At 36.6% G+C, this 18,819-nt stretch overlaps 1 protein-coding gene across 2 annotated transcripts in view; it reads left to right on the forward strand.

The window, feature by feature from the left end:
* The window catches only part of STRN (striatin), a 107,150-nt gene that overhangs the window by 25,697 nt on the left and 62,634 nt on the right, over positions 1–18,819 (forward strand). For both annotated transcript variants that reach the window (XM_065890700.1, XM_065890701.1), the window contains exon 2: positions 13,323–13,426. In XM_065890700.1, coding sequence (XP_065746772.1) covers positions 13,323–13,426 — 104 coding nt within the window. The remainder of the gene's footprint in view (positions 1–13,322; positions 13,427–18,819) is intronic.

Raw genomic sequence — 18,819 nt, forward strand, 5'->3', positions numbered from 1 at the left:
CTCCGCGGCATGTGGGATATTCCCAGACCAGGGCTTGAACCCCTGTCCCCTGCATTGGCAGGCGGATTCTTAACCACTGCGCCACCAGGGAAGCCCCTGTGTTCCTTTTAATCCTCATGTTTTTGTCTCTATATCTTACTGGATGGAGCCTTTTCTCAAATGTCAAGGTGGACCATTTTTAAGAGTGTGGCACTCATAAACTGGTGGGAAGTCCTCTATCTCTAGACTAGCTGTTTGACATGGAGCCTTCACTACAGGATGATCAGGTCTTCACTGAAGGATGATCTGACTTAGGTGAAATGGTTTTTTTGTTGAAACACCCCTGAATGTCATACTTAAATGGCATTTAAGTTTTTCTCTCTGAGTTTATTCAGTTTTCTAGAAAATGGTATTCTAATCATCTGCCTTAGAGAGAGAGCCTAGCTGCAGAGGTAGATGGAACCTGGCTAGAGAAGTAGATTATAGATCTTACCTTTTAAAGCTTTCACTTAGTCATCCTGTTTTGTTTTGTTCTTTTTGTCACTGCCTCATTCTTGCCCTCTACTATTCCTGGCATTCTGAGTCAAGACCTCTCTGTTTACATTTCTTCAGAGGCTAAATGTCTAGTATCTTGGGGAGGTGGGTTAGAAGTAGTTGTATTATTTCAGGGAGTAGAGGTGGGTTCCTGTAGGTTTGACTGCACTTCATATATTTTTATAACCTTCCCCCCTGTTTTAAGCCCTGTGACACACCTGCCCCATTTGTGTATCTCATACCTCTTAATTTCTGAGCTTTTCAAGGTGCTTTGGGAGAAATCTACTAGCTTCTCATTGAACTCCCTCTGCAGGTACTTAGGTTTCTGAGCTGCTGAGTTAGTACTCTTTCTTCATCTGTTTTCCACATTCTAAATATTTATCATCCCTTGACCCCTGTTGCCTCTGTATGTTCTCTTTGATCTTGTGGGTTTATATCTTTAAAAAAGTTATTTAATGCTCCTTGGCAAGGAGCTATTCTGTCTTGTTATGTTATGTTATTTATTTATTTATGGCCGCATTGGGTCTGCTGCTAGAGAAAGCCTGCGCGCAGCAACGAAGACCCAACACAGCCAAAATAAATAAATAATTTTTAAACGTGGTCATAGGGTAGTTAAAAAAAAAAGGACCAAATGGAAAGTTTAATTTAAAAAAATACACTCACAATTTTAAAAAATTTATTTATGTATTTGTTTATTTATTTTTGGCTGTGTTGGGTCTTCACTGCTGCACGCAGGCTTTCTGTAGTTGCAGCAAGCAGGGGCTACTCTTTGTTGCAGTGAGCGGGCTTCTCATTGCAGTGGCTTGTCTTTGTTGTGGAGCACGGGCTCTAGGTGCATGGGCTTCAGTAGTTGTGGCACGTGTGCTCAGTAGTTGTGGCTCATGGCTCTAGAGCACAGGCTCAGTAGTTGTGGTGCACGGGCTTAGTTGCTCCACAGCATGTGGGATCTTCCCGGACCAGGGCTCAAACCCATGTCCCCTGCATTGGCAGGCGGATTCTCAACCACTGAGCCACCAGGGAAGCCCCTCTAGGTGATTCTGATGCTGAAGTTTGATGCTGCCAAGTGAAGACACTGTCTTTAGGAGAGAGGGCTAGCTAGAGGCAATGATTGTGTGCCCAGAGAAAAACAACTAGCAGCCTAGATGCAAGAGAATAATGTAATCCAAAGCTATTCAGAGGAAATAGTTTATATAGGACATTAAGATATAAAGCAGATAACTGAAATTTCACTGTATGCTCTTCCTTAGGTTAAGTAACCTATTTTATTGACTTTTACTTTTCATGGATTTCTCTTGTTATTTGTGAGTTTGTGCTCAATTGACAGAACCTGAAATTAGTTGTTTTCTGGCACTTTATTATAGATTTTGGTAAAAGTGAGCGCTCGTTCTCTCCCATAGCAGATGACAGAAAAACAACTGAAAAATATCCAACCCAGACTAATATTTTATGTACTTTTCTTTTTGAATATATTTTTCAGTGATTTTGTTTGCTAGTATTTTGTTGACAATTTTTGCATCTATATTCTTCAGTGATATTGGTCTGTAATTTTCTTTTTTTGTAGTATCTTTATCTGGTTTTACTATCAGGGTGATGATGGCCTCATAGAATGAGTTTCGGAGTCTTCCTTCCTCTGCAATTATTTGGAAGAGTTTGAGAAGGATGGGTGTTAGCTCTTCTCTAAATGTTTGATAGAATTCACCTGTGAAGCCATCTGGTCCTGGACTTTTGTTTGTTGGAAGATTTTTAATCACAGTTTCAGTTTCATTATTTGTGATTGGTCTGTTCATATTTTCTGTTTCTTCGTGGTTCCATCTTGGAAGGTTATACCTTTCTAAGAATTTGTCCATTTCTTCCAGGTTGTCCATTTTATTGGCATAGAGTTGCTTGTAGTAGTCTCTTAGGATGGTTTGTATTTCTGTGGTGTCTGTTGTAACTTCTCCTTTTTCATTTCTAATTTTATTGATTTGAGTCCTCTCCCTCTTTTTCTTGATGAGTCTGGCTAAACGTTTATCAATTTTGCTTATCTTTTCAAAGAAACAGCTTTTAGTTTTATTGATCTTTGCTATTGTTTTCTTTGTTTTTATTTCATTTATTTCTGCTCTGATCTTTATGATTTCTTTCCTTCTGCTAACTTTGGGTTTTGTTTGTTCTTCTTTCTCTAGTTCCTTTAGGTGTAATGTTAGATTGTTTATTTGAGATTTTTCTTGTTTCTTTAGGTAGGCTTGTATAGCTATAAACTTCCCTCTTAGAACTGCTTTTGCTGCATCCCATAGGTTTTGGATTGTTGTGTTTTCATTGTCATTTGTCTCTAGGTATTTTCTGATTTCCTCTTTGATTTCTTCAGTGATCTCTTGGTTATTTAATAACGTACTTTTTATCCTCCATGTGTTTGTGTTTTTTACGGTTTTTTTCCCTGTAATTGATTTCTAATCTCATAGCGTTGTGGTCAGAAAAGATGCTGATATGATTTCAATTTTCTTAAATTTACTGAGGCTTGATTTGTGACCCAACATGTGATCTATCCTAGAGAATGTTCCTTGCGCACTTGAGAAGAAAGTGCAATCTGCTGTTTTTGGATGGAATGTCCTATAAATATCAATTAAATCTGTCTGGTCTATTGTGTCATTTAAAGCTTCTCTTTCCTTATTTATTTTCATTTTGGATGATCTGTCCATTGGTGTAAGTGAGGTGTAAAAGTCCCCCACTATTATTGTGTTACTGTCGATTTCCTCTTTTATAGCTGTTAGCAGTTGCCTTATGTATTGAGGTGCTCCTATGTTGGGTGCATATATATTTATAGTTGTTATATCTTCTTCTTGGATTGATCCCTTGATCATTATGTAATGTCCTTCCTTGTCTCTTGTAACACTTTATTTTAAAGTCTATTTTTTTTGATATGAGTATTGCTACTCCAGCTTTCTTTTGATTTCCATTTGCATGGGATATCTTTTTCTATCCTCTCACTTTCAGTCTGTATGTGTCCCTAGGTCTGAAGTGGGTCTCTTGTAGACAGCATATATATAGGTCTTGTTTTTGTATCCATTCAGCAAGCCTGTGTCTTTTGGTTGGAGCATTTAATCCATTCATATTTAAGGTAATTATCAATATGTATGTTCCTATTACCCTTTTCTTAATTGTTTTGGGTTTGTTTTTGTAGGTCCTTTTCTTCTCTTGTGTTTCCCACTTAGAGAAGTTCCTTTAGCATTTGTTGTAGAGGTGGTTTGGTGGTGCTGAATCCTCTTAGCTTTTGCTTGTCTGTAAAGCTTTTGATTTCTCCATCTAATCTTAATGAGATCCTTGCTGGGTAGAGTAATCTTGGTTGTAGGTTCTTCCCTTTCATCACTTTAAGTATATCATGCCACTCCCTTCTTGCTTGTAGAGTTTCTGCTGAGAAATCAGCTGTTAACCTTATGGGAGTTCCCTTATACGTTATTTGTCTTTTTTCCCTTGCTGTTTTCAGTAATTTTTCTTTGTCTTTAATTTTTGCCAATTTGATTACTATGTGTCTTGGCGTGTTTTTCCTTGGGTTTATCCTGTATGGGTCTCGCTGCGCTTCCTGGATTTGGGTGACTATTTCCTTTCCCATGTTAGGGAAGTTTTTCGACTATAATGTCTTCAAATATTTTCTTGAGTCCTTTCTCTCTCTCTTCTCCTTCTGGGACGCCTATAATGTGAATGTTGTTGCGTTTAATGTTGTCCTAGAGGTCTCTTAGGCTGTCTTCATTTCTTTTCATTCGTTTTTCTTTATTCTGTTCTGCAGCAGTGAATTCCACCATTCTGTCTTCCAGGTCACTTATCTGTTCTGCCTCAGTTATTCTGCTATTGATTCCTTCTAGTGTGTATTTCATTTCAGTTATTGTATTGTTCATCTCTGTTTGTTTGTTCTTTAATTCTTCTAGGTCTTTGTTAAACGTTTCTTGCATCTTCTCGATCTTTGCCTCCATTCTTTTTCCGAGGTCCTGTATCATCTTCACTATCATTCTGAATTCTTTTTCTGGAAGATTGCCTATCTCCATTTCACTTAGTTGTTTTTCTGGGGTTTTATCTTGTTCCTTCATCTGGTATATAGCCCTCTGCCTTTTCATCTTGTCTATCTTTCTATGAATGTCCTTTTCAGTGATTTTCGTTTTAAATTTTAACCCTTTATGATTTTAGAGTACAAGATAGTTTAAATGGTTTCAAAAAAATAAATGATACATTTAAAATAATTTAATTATCAGATATTCCCATGTTTGCAGGTAAACCTGCTTAGATATAGCAGACTTATATTCCTTATATATATCCTTTTGATAAGTTAGAATTGAAAATAATAAAGGTAAATAAATTTCCTGTTTACCATGTAGGCTTAAATTGTAAAATATCTAGTTACTATTGTTTTCATCTTTTTAAATTTGTAATGGTTAGGAAAGTGGAGGCCTTATTTTAGGTACATAATATAAAAAAGTTATGGAATTTTTAACATTTATTTTCCTTGAAGATAATTCCAAACTTTTTTTTTCAAAAATGTGTGCCATCACCATTAGCTTTACTAGTAGAGATAAATGGAAGAATGATGACTTAAAATTTAAAAAAATATTTTATTTGTAATACTTAAAAGCTATTTTCATACCTTATCTACTTGATCAGATTGAATCTTTAGTTTTTCTAATTTTTTCTTAAGATTTCAGTTGTATGTCTCAATCTCACTTTTGTTCCTGGAACCCTAGAAAGTTTAGGAGACTTTAATCTGTGAGAATGTTGAGGTGACAATGTAGGCTGACACAAGTTTTCTAAAAGAAAGTGGTCAGGGCTTCCCTGGTGGCACAGTGGTTGAGAGTCCACCTGCTGATGCAGGGGACACGGGTTCGTGCCCCGGTCCGGGAGGATCCCACATGCCGCGGAGCGGCTGGGCTCGTGAGCCATGGCCACTGAGCCTGCGCGTCCGGAGCCTGTGCTCCACAACGGGAGAGGCCACAGCGGTGAGAGCCCTGCGTACCGCAAAAAAAAAAAAGAAAGTGGTCAAATTGTAGCTTCATGGAGAAGTATACCAATAAAAGAAAAAAGTAAATAACTGAATTCATCACTATTCCATATTACTGGTTAATACTGGAGGCTAGGAATATATTGGGTAACTAGAGACCTGTCTGTTTTATTTCAGAAGGAATTTTGTTGTGGTAATGTTCAGGGAGAACTTTTAAGGAGCCTTTTGGGCCATGTATTTTCTGTCATGTCCTTGTTGCTAATACCCCCACTACATTGGGTGTGTGTCTTGAGTTTCTAAGTGGTGATTCATTCATGGTCTTGGACTATCACCTTAGTTCATTTGTGAGAATGCTGTCCCCTTTAGGGATACACCATTTAATCTTTTGGAGCTTCTTTTTTCTCCTTTGTAGAAATAATGAATTTGGATTGAAACATCCAAGACAGGTCTACAAACTGGTGGCTTATAGTGCCATATGTGGTGAACGAGTTTTGTTTGGCTTTAAGTCTTTAAATTCTTCAGTTAAGAGACTTTTATGTGTAGCAACATACCTGTGGTACAGCACTCAGCAGGTATAAAGGGCTACCTGTACATTTAAAGGTAGGTTTAACTCCTGTTCCTCTCCCTCTCAGCCACCCAGTTGCTTTCTTTGGAGACATTCACATTTACTACATACTTCTGAATCATTCCAGAGTTATTACCTATGCACAGAAGCATAATGGTATGTTTACCTTTTTTTTTTTTCAAAAACTAAATGGTTGCAAACTACATGAAATGTCTGTCTTCTTTTTTTCACTTAATCTATCTTAAATATCATTATCAATATATTTAGAGCTATCTCCTTTGTAACAACTGCATAGTATCCCTTCCTATAGATGTATCCCACTTTTCCTTCTATTTTTCTTCTTTTCTTTCTTTATTTCTGTTCTTCTTTCTTCCTACCCTTTTATTCTTCCTTTCAGTCTTTTCTTCCCTTCTGTCCACCCCCCTCCCCTGCCTTTGCAATTAAAAAGTCCGATTCAGAAAACAGTATCCTGCCATGTTAGGACAATCTGTACCTGGGACTTAATCTTTATTCTCAAAAGGAAGGATTTATACCAGCTACTATGTTTTAGACTCAGGTTATTATTTTTTTTAATAGATCTTTATTGGAGTATAATTATTTCACAGTACTGTGTTAGTTTCTGTTGTACACCAAAGTGAATCAGCCATATGCATGCATATATCCCCATATCCCCTCCATCTTGAGCCTCCCTCCCATCCTCCCTATCCCACCCCTCTAGGTCATCACAAAGTACTGAGCTGATCTTCCTGTTCTATGCTGCTGCTTCCCACTAGCTAACTATTTTACATTCGGTAGTGTATATATGTTGATGCTACTCTCACTTTGCCCCAGCTTCCCCCTCCCACCCCCTGTCCTCAAGTCCATTCTCTATGTCTACATCTTTATTCCTGGCCTGCAACTAGGTTGATCAGTACCATTTTTTTTTTTTTTAGATTCCATATATATGCGTTAGAATATGGTATTTTCAGGTTGTTTTTACAGAAAGAATTAGCTTTCTTCTGTAAGAACATGTGTTTTAAGATGTTTGTTTCTAACTTTCTGAGTAGAGTTTCCAGGCGGAAAAATGTAAGAAATTGACTTTTTCTTCCTCTGTTCTTGTAGGTCTTAGTTAAGGACCTAATTTTTTTCCAATTGTATTTATAATTTATTTAACTAGTTCTCTGTAGGTGGACATTTGGATTATACATATATTCTTGTCTGTATTTTTCAGTATGTCATTTCACATATGTACAAATATATTTGAAGGATAACAGTCTAGAATTAGAATTGCTGGGTAAAGAGTATATGCATTTACCAAGATTTCCCTGGTGGCACAATGGTTAAGAAACCACCTGCCAATTCAGGGGACACAGGTTTGAGCCCTGGTTCGGGAAGATCCCGCATGCTGTGGAGCAACTAAGCCTGTGCACCACAACTACTGAGCCTGCACTCTGAAGTCTGTGAGCCACAACTGCTGAGCCCATGTGCCACAACTACTGAAGCCCGTGCACCTAGGGCCTGTGCTCCGCAAGAAGAGAAGCCACTGCAGTAAGAAGCCCGCACACCTCAACGAAGAGTAGTCCCTGCTCACTGCAACTAGAGAAAGCCCACGTGCAGCAGCGAAGACCCAACACAGTCAAAAATAAATAAATAATTTTAAAAAAAGAGTATATGCATTTACAAAGTTGATAGATATTGCCAAGTTGTCCACAGTAGTGGTGAAACTGATTAACACAGCCAACATACGAATGCATTTTCTCCAATATATTGTATTATCAAATTACTGAACTTTATTAATCTGATGGAAAGGGGGAAATGTGATTACAATTTTAGTTGGCATTTCTCTTGTGAGATTGAACATCTTTTTAATGTGTTTGAGCCTTTTTATTTCCTTTCAGTCAACATGTTCTTAGTTTTTTTTTCTGTTGAGTTCTCAATCTTTTTCTTATTAATTTGTAGGTGCTCTTTATACATCAAGAAAAGCAAACTTGTGATTTGTGATGTGACTACTTTTCTGATTTTGTTTTGATATTTGTCAAAAAAGAGCTGTCTTATTTCTCATGATAGGTTTTCAGCAACTTTTAAATTACCATGTATAAATATTTTCTTTTTGAGGTGTAATTTAGTCTTTTATGACTTTGGGTTTTGTCTTATTTTCAAAAAGACATTCCTAACCCTGAGATTATTAAAATCAAACTCTACCTTTTTTCTAGTACTTTGGGGTTCCTTTAAATTTTTTAATCCTTTTGGCATTTGTTTTGATGTGAGAAATAATTTCTAGATGGCTACCCATCAACATTTATTGAACAATTTACATTTTCCCCAATGATGTGCAATGTCACCTTTAGTTTATACTAAATTCCTGTATGTATTTGGGTTTGTTTTTGGATTGTCTGTGCTATAGATAGGTCTGTTTGTGCATCAGTACCACTTTTTAGATGACTACAAATCATAATGTTTTAAAATATTTTAGAGCTTTAAAATAATTTTTTTATTCTTGTTTATTTTTCCATATATACTTTAGACTCATCATATGTGATTTTTTTTTTATGTATGATGTTTTTTAAAAACGTTGTATTGGTATTTTAATTGGGCTTGCATAATTTTAAAAGAGTAATTTAGGGAGAAATAAAATCATTGTAATGCAGAATCTTCTTGTTTAAGATCATGGTTTTGCTTCTCATTTGTTCAAGTCATTTTTTGTGCTCTTTAGTAGCATTTAAAATATTCTTTGTATAGCTCTTATTTTTTTCTTGTAAGGTTTATTCTAATTATCTTATCATTTTTGTTACTATAAATGGGATTGTTTTCCTTCATTATATCATGTAACTAGTTTTTATAGAAGCCATGGGTTTTGATTTATTATTTTTATATGCAGTTACTTTACTCAAATTCCTCTATTTTTGTAATAGTTTATAGTCTATATTTTCTTGGATTTTCCAAATATCCGGTCCTATCATTTGCAAATAATATGATTTTATTTTCTCTTTTTTATTTATAAACTTCTTTCTTTTTTTCTTAATTGAAGTATAGTTGATTTACAGTATTATATTATTTTTAGGTGCACAGCGTAGTGATCCAGTATTTTTACAGATTATACTCCATATAAGTTATTACAAGATAATGGCTGTAATTCCTTGTGCTATACAATATATTCTTGTTGCTTATCTGTTTTTTTTTGTTTTTTTTTTTTTCGGTACGCGGGCCTCACACTGTTGTGGCCTCTCCCATTGCGGAGCACAGGCTCCGGATGTGCAGGCCCAGTGGCCATGGCTCACGGGCCCAGCCGCTCCGCGGCATGTGGGATCTTCCCGGACCGGGGCACAAACCTGTGTCCCCTGCATCTGCAGGCGGACTCTAAACCACTGCGCCACCAGGGAAGCCCGCTTATCTGTTTTATACATAGTTTGTATCTGTTAATCCCAATCCCCTAATCTGTCCCTCTCCACTTCCCTCTCCCCTTTGGTAACCACAAGTTTGTTTTCTATATCTGTGAGTCTCTTTCTGTTTTGCATATATATTCATTTGTATTATTTTTTAGAGTTCACATGTAAGTGATATCATACAGTATTTGTCTTTCTCTGTCTGACTTATTTTCCTAAGCATAATATTTTCCAGGTCCATCCATATTGCTGCAAATGGCAGAATGTTCTTTCTTATGGCTGAGTAGTATTCCATTGTATGTGTATACATGGAATACTTCTCTCTCTCTCTCTCTCTCTCTGTCTCTCTCTCTCTCTCTCTCTATATATATATATATACACCACATCTTCTTTATCCATTTATTTGTTGATGGGCAGTTCGGTTCCTTCCACATCTTGACTGTTGTGAACAGTGTTGCTATGAACATTAGGGCGGCATGCGTCTTTTTGAATTAGTGTTTTCATTTTTTCCAAACTTAATTCTTTGTTGACTAATGACATTGGCCACCACCTCCAGAGCAACGTTAAATATTTGTGGTAAGAAGTGGACATCCTTGTTTTGTTCCTGTTGTCATTACTACTCGGGTTTCTCTGTTACACATGATACTGGCTTTGAATTGAATTGTTTGTATCTTATCTTATTAAGGAAGTTGGAGTAGTGATTTTTTTCAAAAACTAAAATCTTATATTGACAGAAGAGTTGCAAGGGCAGTACAAAGAATTTTTATTTTTCTGAACCATTTGAGGGCAAGGTGCCAGACAACCTGATGGCCCATTGCCACCCACCAAATACTTTAGTGTTTGTCTCCTATGTAACCACATGCAGTCCTCAAAAATCAGGAAATTAGCACTGATGTATTACTACCATCTAGTCCTCAGACCCATTCATATTTTGCCATTTGTCCCAATAATATCCTTTTATAGCCAAATCTAGTCCAGAATCATGCATTACATTTGGTTTTCATGTCCTTTTTTTTTTTTGTATTTTTTTTGTTTTTGTGGTACGCGGGCCTCTCACTGTTGTGGCCTCTCCCGTTGCGGAACGCTGGCTCAGCGGCCATGGCTCATGGGCCCAGCCGCTCCGCGGCATGTGGGATCTTCCCAGACCAGGGCACGAACCCACGTCCCCTGCATTGGCAGGCGGACTCTCTACCACTGCACCACCAGGGAAGCCCTTTCATGTCTTTTTAATCTCCTTCAATCTGAAACAGTCTTTCCTTTTGTGACCTGTTGCTTTTGAAGATGACAAGAAAGTTTATGTAAAATGCCCCATAATTTTAGTTTGCCTGATGTTTCCATATGATTGATTTCACGTTATGCATCTGTGGCAGAAATGCCACAGAGATATCCTTTGATCACCAAGGAATATCACAGATATTTCTATTACTCCTTTTTGTTTGTCTTTTCTAGGCACCTCCATCTTCTTTGTAATTTCTCTCTCCAACAATTCTGGGTCTTTTATTTTTTATTAAATAGTTAAGTAGTCCAGTGTGTGAATTGATAGGAGGATGGGAAAGCAAGTGTCCTGGAAGTATAAGGAGTAGTTGGTAGGCTGGGGAATGAGTTGCAGTAAAGACTTTTGAGTATTATATGCTGAAGTGTCAGAATCACCCAGGACCAATGATGGTGGCAGAAATAGAAAGCTCGTCAAAGGGTATAGAAAGGAAGAAATTGATAATTTTATTATTACTTTGGTTATATGATTATACTGATTAAATTATTGTTTTTATTAAAGCCATTTTGAAGCCTGTCTTCTAGGCCAAAACATTGTTTGACCAAACAAGGTGGGCTGTTATATCCTTTTGACAGGACATTCATTTTTGTCAGCTTTTAATGCATGTATTATTAATTCTGCTTATATAAAATAATGATCTCATTGTAGAACATACAATTTTAAAAGGTTATATGATCATTAAATACAGATATTGTAGATATTTGATGCCTTTTCCTCTGTGTATACAACTGAACTATCTTTAGCCTGTTTTTAAATATTTCAATAAGATAAAACTAATCCTTCTTATAATTGCAATATAAATTTTAAGAGCTCATTGAAATGAGAACAAAAACACGACAGTACCTACATTCTGAAAGTTATAAGAAGCTCGGTGAGTTGGATTTTGTGTTTATTATGGTACTGAAAAAAAAAGAAATGAGTGTCATTTAAACCAAATAAAAGGTAAGTTTAATGGTTCATTCACTAAACCTTAGTTGGATAATCCACAGTTCCTTAGGGATGTGGTAAGATCATCATTAAATGTAAATTTTTGCTTACTTAAATGGAAAGCACTGTGGAAATATAAATAACGTTATCTGAGTTAATATAATAGAAATGAGAGGGGAAAGAATGTGAGAATAGTGAAACTGATAGCTATTTTTGAGGGCCCTTAAGTAGATCTCCTCTCACACTCCTAGTGGTGTCATGGGTAACTTTAACCAGTTAGTATTTGCAACATAGTTTTAATTCCTTAAGTGGAAAGTATTATTTCAGTTCTAAATGTCTTTTTAATTATTATGGAGAGCTGCTCTTTCCTATCCCCTTTGTCTAACTGAAGACTAGAGTTTTACAGTTTGTTTCATGTTAAAATGTAGGTTTTTTCTTTTTTTTCTTTTTCTCATGTTTGGGAGGGGCCAGGAACCTATGGAGGGCCATTTTCTCTGATTTTCCTTTTCCCAGCTTTCACTTCCTTTCCCCCTGCATCTCAAATCAAAATGGGGATGGGGTGAAAGGTGGGGATTGAGAAAAGGCAGCTACTTCTTATTTGAAGGGGAGGTCCAGGATAAAGTCTCTCAAGACAAGGAGTCCATCATAAAATTTAAGTAGATGGTGAAACTCAGAGAACTCTTACTTTACAAGGCTTATTATAAGAACTCACGATTCTACTTTACCCCCTTTCCCCATCTTCACCCTTTAAAAAAAAATTATGTAAGTTTCAGGTGTACAGCACTATAGTTCAACATCTGTATAAACCACAAAATGACCACTGCCACAAGTCCAGTTACCATCCATCACCATACAATTGACACCTAAGACCCATGTTGCCTGCCCCCCCAGCCCTTTTCCCCTCTGGTAACCATTAATCTCTTCTTTGTATCTATGATTTTTTTTTGGTTTCGTTTGTTCATCTTTATTTTTTTTTAAGATTCCACATATGAGTGAACTCATACAGTATTTGTCTTTCTCTATCTGACTTATTTTGCTTAGCATAATATGCTTGAGCTCTATCTGTGTTGTTGAAATCCTGCAAATGACAGGATTTCATTTGTTTTATGGCTGAGTAGTATTCCAGGGTTTGTGTGTGTGTGTGTGTGTGTGTGTGTGTGTGTGTGTGTATGTGTACACCACATCTTCATTATCCATTCATCCATCGATGGACACTGAGGTAGTTTCCATATCTTGGCTATTATAAATAATGCTGCAATGAACATGGGGGTGCATGTTAGTGTTTTGAACTAGTGTTTTCATGTTCTTCAGATAAATGCCTAAAAGTGGAATAGTGGGTCATATGGTAGTTCTCCATCTTCACTTTTTATAAAGAAGAATCCCCCTCAATGCCTTAAAAGACAAACACTTGAGCAAACTGTGCTATATTTTGCATATGTCTGCACTTATATTGGTTGTTTTAAATTATAGACTCTTAGAGGATATGGACTACGTGTTGTAACATCCCTAGTCTGAAGTGACATTTATATAGATGTCCTTTTTAAAAAAAATAAGCATTTCCCCCGCTTGCAGTCAGTGCCCTTCTGTATACGTTGTGACAGATCTGTAAAAAGAAATGTTTTTACATCTAATTGTTTTATCTTCCAAAGGTTCTTTCTTCAGCTGAGTTTGAAAAAGCTTATTTCGTCTAAACTGAGTTTTGTCTTTCTTTTCCTTACTCAGGCTCAGATTGCCTTCCTTCAGGGGGAAAGGAAAGGTCAAGAAAATTTGAAGAAGGATCTTGTGAGGAGGATCAAGATGCTGGAGTATGCTCTTAAACAGGAAAGGTAATTCAGTGACATGGAAGGTAGTGTTCTCTTAAATATTGGAGTGATTTTTCTGTTATTCCTACAACAAATCCACATTGTAATGTGTTCTGCTTTTTAATTCAGGAAGTAGTATTTGTAATAAACATTTAGAAATGGTTGTAAGATGTTAATTTGTTAATGAATGTTTAGTAATAATGACCGAAAAACTGATTTATATGATTTTTAAGATTTTAGCAACATTTTTCCCCCACGCTGTCCTTTCTAAAGGAATGTATGTACTTCCTGAACTGTTGATATCTATTTCTTTATAGAATTGAAATAGTTTTTGAGTTGTAAAGGAAATTTCTATAATACTTACTCCCTTTTCCTTATCATCTAGTATTATTCAGTTTGGTGTATTTTCTATGGAAGAAACCTACTCTGGCAGACTGTGTTGAGAATCCTTTTATAGACAGTTTTGGTATTTTGATCCTTTGCTATCAACTATTCATATCTCTCCAGAAGTGAATCTTACCTTTCTATTCTGCTAGTGTCTAAGATATTCAAGAACTAAACTTGGTTCACAAGTAAAGGACAATAGGTCATGGATGAGAATTTTGGAAGTTTTTATATGAATTAAGTTTGTTTGCTTTAGTGGATGGTCTTTGGAATTTTTTGTCAGCAGTATAAGACAGTTCTTTATTTTAGATTATTGAGTACTTGTTAGGTGATATTGAAATTCTCTATTTTGCTTTGTTTTTGATCACATGCCCTTTTCAGTTTTTCGAAGCATCTTCTACCATTTAGAAGATGCTACTTATGGATATCAAGAAATAGATAAAACTTTATTAGAAGTTGTGTTTACCTTCACGTGGGATCTTTAAATGACACAAGAGGTTGAAAACAGATTGACCTCTTAGTGAAAAATTGGTGATTCTTTTCATTGCTTGAGAGGTTGATTGAAAGCTGTATTGGGGAGATGGTGGGGGATAAAAAACTTCTAAAAGTGTGTAATTTGGGAATATTTGAGATTTTAAACAATCTAAATGATAGGCATAATCAAAGAGAGAGTGTAATAACATTAATAATGGCAACTATTAACTACCATGTACCAGCCCCTGAGGCTTAAAAACTAAGTAACTTACGTAGGGTTGCAGAGTTACAGTAGAGCTGTGATTCAGATCCCTCCAATCTGTCTGATTCTGAAGCTTGTACTCTTTACTGGTACATTATACTATCTTGTAAGTCAGAAAAATTAAAATATACAAATATTAAACTAACCAAGGATACGGTGTATATGTATGTGTGTATGTGTGTGCGTGTGTGCACGCATTCTCATTAACATATTCATTAATCTATCCATCCAACTTAAGTACTGTGCTGGAATTGAGAAGAAGCAAGTCACAAACCTTGTCCCTTCAGGGCCTAGAGTAGTGGGAAACAGACTTGGAAACCACAGAAGTACAGTGCAATAAGTTAGGTGCTGTGGGAGAAGTCAGCACAGGATACAGTGGGGTCACAGAGAAGGGAGTGGTTGTTTGGATCTGGAGGCAGTGAAAGCAGAAAGAAGGGTGTGATTAGCGGGGGTGAGACTTGAACAGCATCATAAAAAATAAGGTGTTTGCCAGATGGGCAAGGTTCAAGCAGTAGAGAAGATACGTTTGACATGGAACAAAGCATTTTGGTGTGTTCAGAAATTTGTGATTACTGTGTATGGAGGGTAAGGTGTTAATTGTGATTTATAAGCAATAATGGTAGCGATGGGCAAGAACCAGATCATGGAGAGCCTAACTAAGGAGTTCAAACTTTTATCTTACACTGCAAGTTTTAAAAAACATTTTCTCCTAAAATAATCTCAAACAAACAGAAGTTGCAGGAGCTATATACCCTTCACCCAGATTCACCAGTTGACAACGTTTTGCAGTATTTACTTGTATCATGTTCTCTCTATATACTCATTGTTTTTTTTCCCTGAATCATTTGCTACTTCTTTGCAGACTTATACCCCTTTGCCCTTAAGTACTTAAGGGACCATCTTCTAAAAGCAAGGACATTCCCTTAAATAATTACAGCTCTTTATCAAATTAAGGAAATTTAATGTCAATATAGTTCTATTATGTAATATAGCCCATATTCATATGTTCCGCTGATGATCTTTATAGCATTTTTTTCTACCAAATGTCCTAATAATGATCTTTGTAGTATTTTTTTTCCTGGTCCAGGATCCAGTCTAGGAATACATATTGCATTTAGTTGTCTTGCAGTTGAAAGGTTTAAGCATGGAATAGTCTAAAATAGATTTTAGAAAGATCACCCTGACCTCAATTTAGGGGATGGACTGAAAAGATCTGTTAATAGAGGCAGGAAGATTGTAATAGTTTAGGATGAGAAATGATAACATAGTAGCTGCTAGAATAGAGGAGATAGCCACTACGAAACATTTTAGTTTTTATTTTTATTATTTTTTTTTGGCCTCGCCTTGTGGCTTGCAGGATCTTAGTTCCCCAGCCAGGGATCGTGCCCCTGGCAGTGAAAGCCTGGAATCCTAACCACTGGACCTCCAGGGAATTCCCTATGAAACATTTTAAATAGAAAAAAAAAATGCATAAGATTTGGAGTTGATTTGGTATAGGGGATGAGGAAGAAAGGTAATTCAAGAATGAGTCCCAGGTTTCTGGCTTGAATGAGAAGTTTGAAACGTATCAAGTGAATTAAAGCTAAAGAATTAGGGTTGAAAAGCCACTATGGCAGGGGGACTCATGACTAGAAATGTGTAGTTGGGAATCATCAATATTGTGGGTAAAATTATAAGAACTCTGAAACAAACAGAACAGGTATTGTGGGACAAGAAGAGATTACTAGCAGGAGCCACAGGAAATGGAAATGTTTGAGGAAAAGACAGAGGAAGAAGAGCCAACCATAGAATGGTAGAGAAGGAAGGAGAGAGCAGTAAGCAAGCTAAAGCAGGTGGAAGTTTGACAATTGCAGACGCCAAACAAATCGCAAGTAAGTTGTATACTGAAAATAGTCCTGGATTTGCTAGTTAGGTGCTTGTTGGTATCCTTGCCAGAAAGCTTCAGTGAGGTAGCAGGAACATAAACCAGACCACAGGGGACTGAGAGGTGAGAAGGGTAGATAAAGAGGAGACAGAGTTGTTTATTTTTTCAAGTAGTTTGACTTTGGGGAACAGAAAAGATAAAGAGAGATAGTGGCTGGGTCTAGGGAAGATTGTTTTTTGCTTTTTAACTTAAAGGGATTCTCCTGGAAAAGTGTCCCTGATTTTGTATCTTTGGAGGTCCATGGAATGATTTGAGATTATTCCTGATGTAATGGCACCATTGAAGTGTGATAAATTAAGGAATAAAAAATTCTGTGGATTAGAGCTCTTAAACATTTGAGTCCTTTTCACTGTGAAATTATTTTTAATTAATGCAAAGGAATTTTTAAAAAATTGGAACATTTCAGTTCTTTCGATTCTGAAGTTATTTTTTCTGACACGTTAAGCCAATTAAAAAAAATTTTTTTTAACTGAGGAAAATTTGAAGCATAGGTGTACAGAGACTAATATCTTTTATATACACCTCCAAGCCTCAACAGTTAACATTTTTGTCAGTCTTGCTTCATCTCAATCTATTTTAGAGCAAATTCCAGACATCTTGTCATTTAACTTGTAAAAACCTAAGTAAGGATCATGGTTTTGAATTGCTGTATTACAGATTTTCTAAGTCGTCCCACTTAAAAAGATCCAAAGTTAAGTAAAACTGAATATTTAACATTAAAGAAGGATTACACACCTAGCAGTGGATTTTTTTTATGCTATTGATTTTTAAAATTTTTTCTTTATTTTTTTTATATTTTTGGCTGCACTGGGTCTTTGTTGCTGCGTGCAGGCTTTTCTCTAGTTGAGGTGAGCAGGGGCTACCCTTTGTTGGGGTGCGCAGGCCTCTCACCACGGTGGCCTCTCCTGTTGCAGAGCACGGGCTCTAGGCGCGTGGGCTTCAGCAGTTGTGGCTCGCGGGCCCCAGAGCACAGACTCAGTAGTTGTGGTTCACAGGCTCTAGAGTGCAGGCTCAGTAGCTGTGGCGCATGGGCTTCCCAACCACCGTGCCACCAGGGAAGCCCCTAGCAGTGGATTAACAAAGCATTCCTTAAAGTGTGATAAAATTTACAAAATGAGAAAATTTACATATAATTTTCCAAGAACACGCAGGGTATAACCTAAGGTTTATTCAGGAAGTTCTATATTGAAGAACCTTAAACACTATATAAAATATAATTCTGAAACATTTCTTCCATTTGCTCCACATATCTCTTGTGTCTGCACCACTGAAAAACCCAACTGTCCTCCTTGCGTCTAATACATTTTCTCATTTTGATTAATTTTCCACGTCCGTGGAATTCGTTTTCTAAACACAGATGTTATATCCCTGCTTAAAAATATCTAGCTAATTTCAGAGTTCTTCTTAGTAAAAGCTTCTACATCCAGGCTCCTTTCTAGTCCTATACAAACACACACACCACTGGGTATTTTTTTCCACTTTTAAGATATTCCTTCTGACCAAAATACCCTCTTCATCAGTCCATTTGTCTGATTGTGGAACTATAGGTTTTGGGGTTTAGCTAAAATCTCACGTGTTTCCTTCTTTTTGGTAGCTCTCCTTGACTACTGTCAGGACCTTTGACAGAATTAGATAATCCCTTATCTAAATTCGTATAACATTTGATATAGCTCATAGCTCTTATCCACCATGTGCTAGAGTTATTTATTTACATTTCTGTCTCTTCTTTATCTCCTTGCCTTTATCCTTAACTGACTACAAGCTGCACATTATTCCCACCAGCCAGTACAGTGCCTGGCATGTCATAAGAATTCAATAACAGTTCGTTGGATTTTATCAAATTATTATTTTTTACATCTTTATTGGAGTATAATTGCTTTACAGTGGTGTGTTAATTTCTGCTTTATAACAAAGTGAATCAGCTATACATATACATATATCCCCATATCTCTTCCCTCTTGTGTCTCCCTCCCAGCCTCCCTATGCCACACCTTTAGGTGGTCACAAAGCACCGAGCTGATCTCCCTGTGCTATGCAGCTGCTTCCCACTAGCTATCTATTTTACATTTGGTAGTATATATAAGTCCATGCCACTCTCTCACTTTGTCCCAGCTTACCCTTCCCCCTCCCGGTGTCTTCAAGTCCATTCTCTACATCTGCATCTTTATTCCTGTCCTGCCCCTAGGTTCTTCGTAACCTTTTTTTTTTTTTTTAGATTCCATATATATGTGTTAGCATATGGTATTTGTTTTTCTCTTTCTGACTTCACTCTGTATGACAGACTCTAGGTCCATCCATCTCACTACAAATAACTCAATTTCTAATCAAATTATTTTTAAGTATCAACGTTTAAAGTGTGATTGGAATGCTGTG

Source organism: Phocoena phocoena, chromosome 14 (assembly GCF_963924675.1).
Source record: "Phocoena phocoena chromosome 14, mPhoPho1.1, whole genome shotgun sequence".
Classification (NCBI taxonomy): domain Eukaryota; kingdom Metazoa; phylum Chordata; class Mammalia; order Artiodactyla; family Phocoenidae; genus Phocoena; species Phocoena phocoena.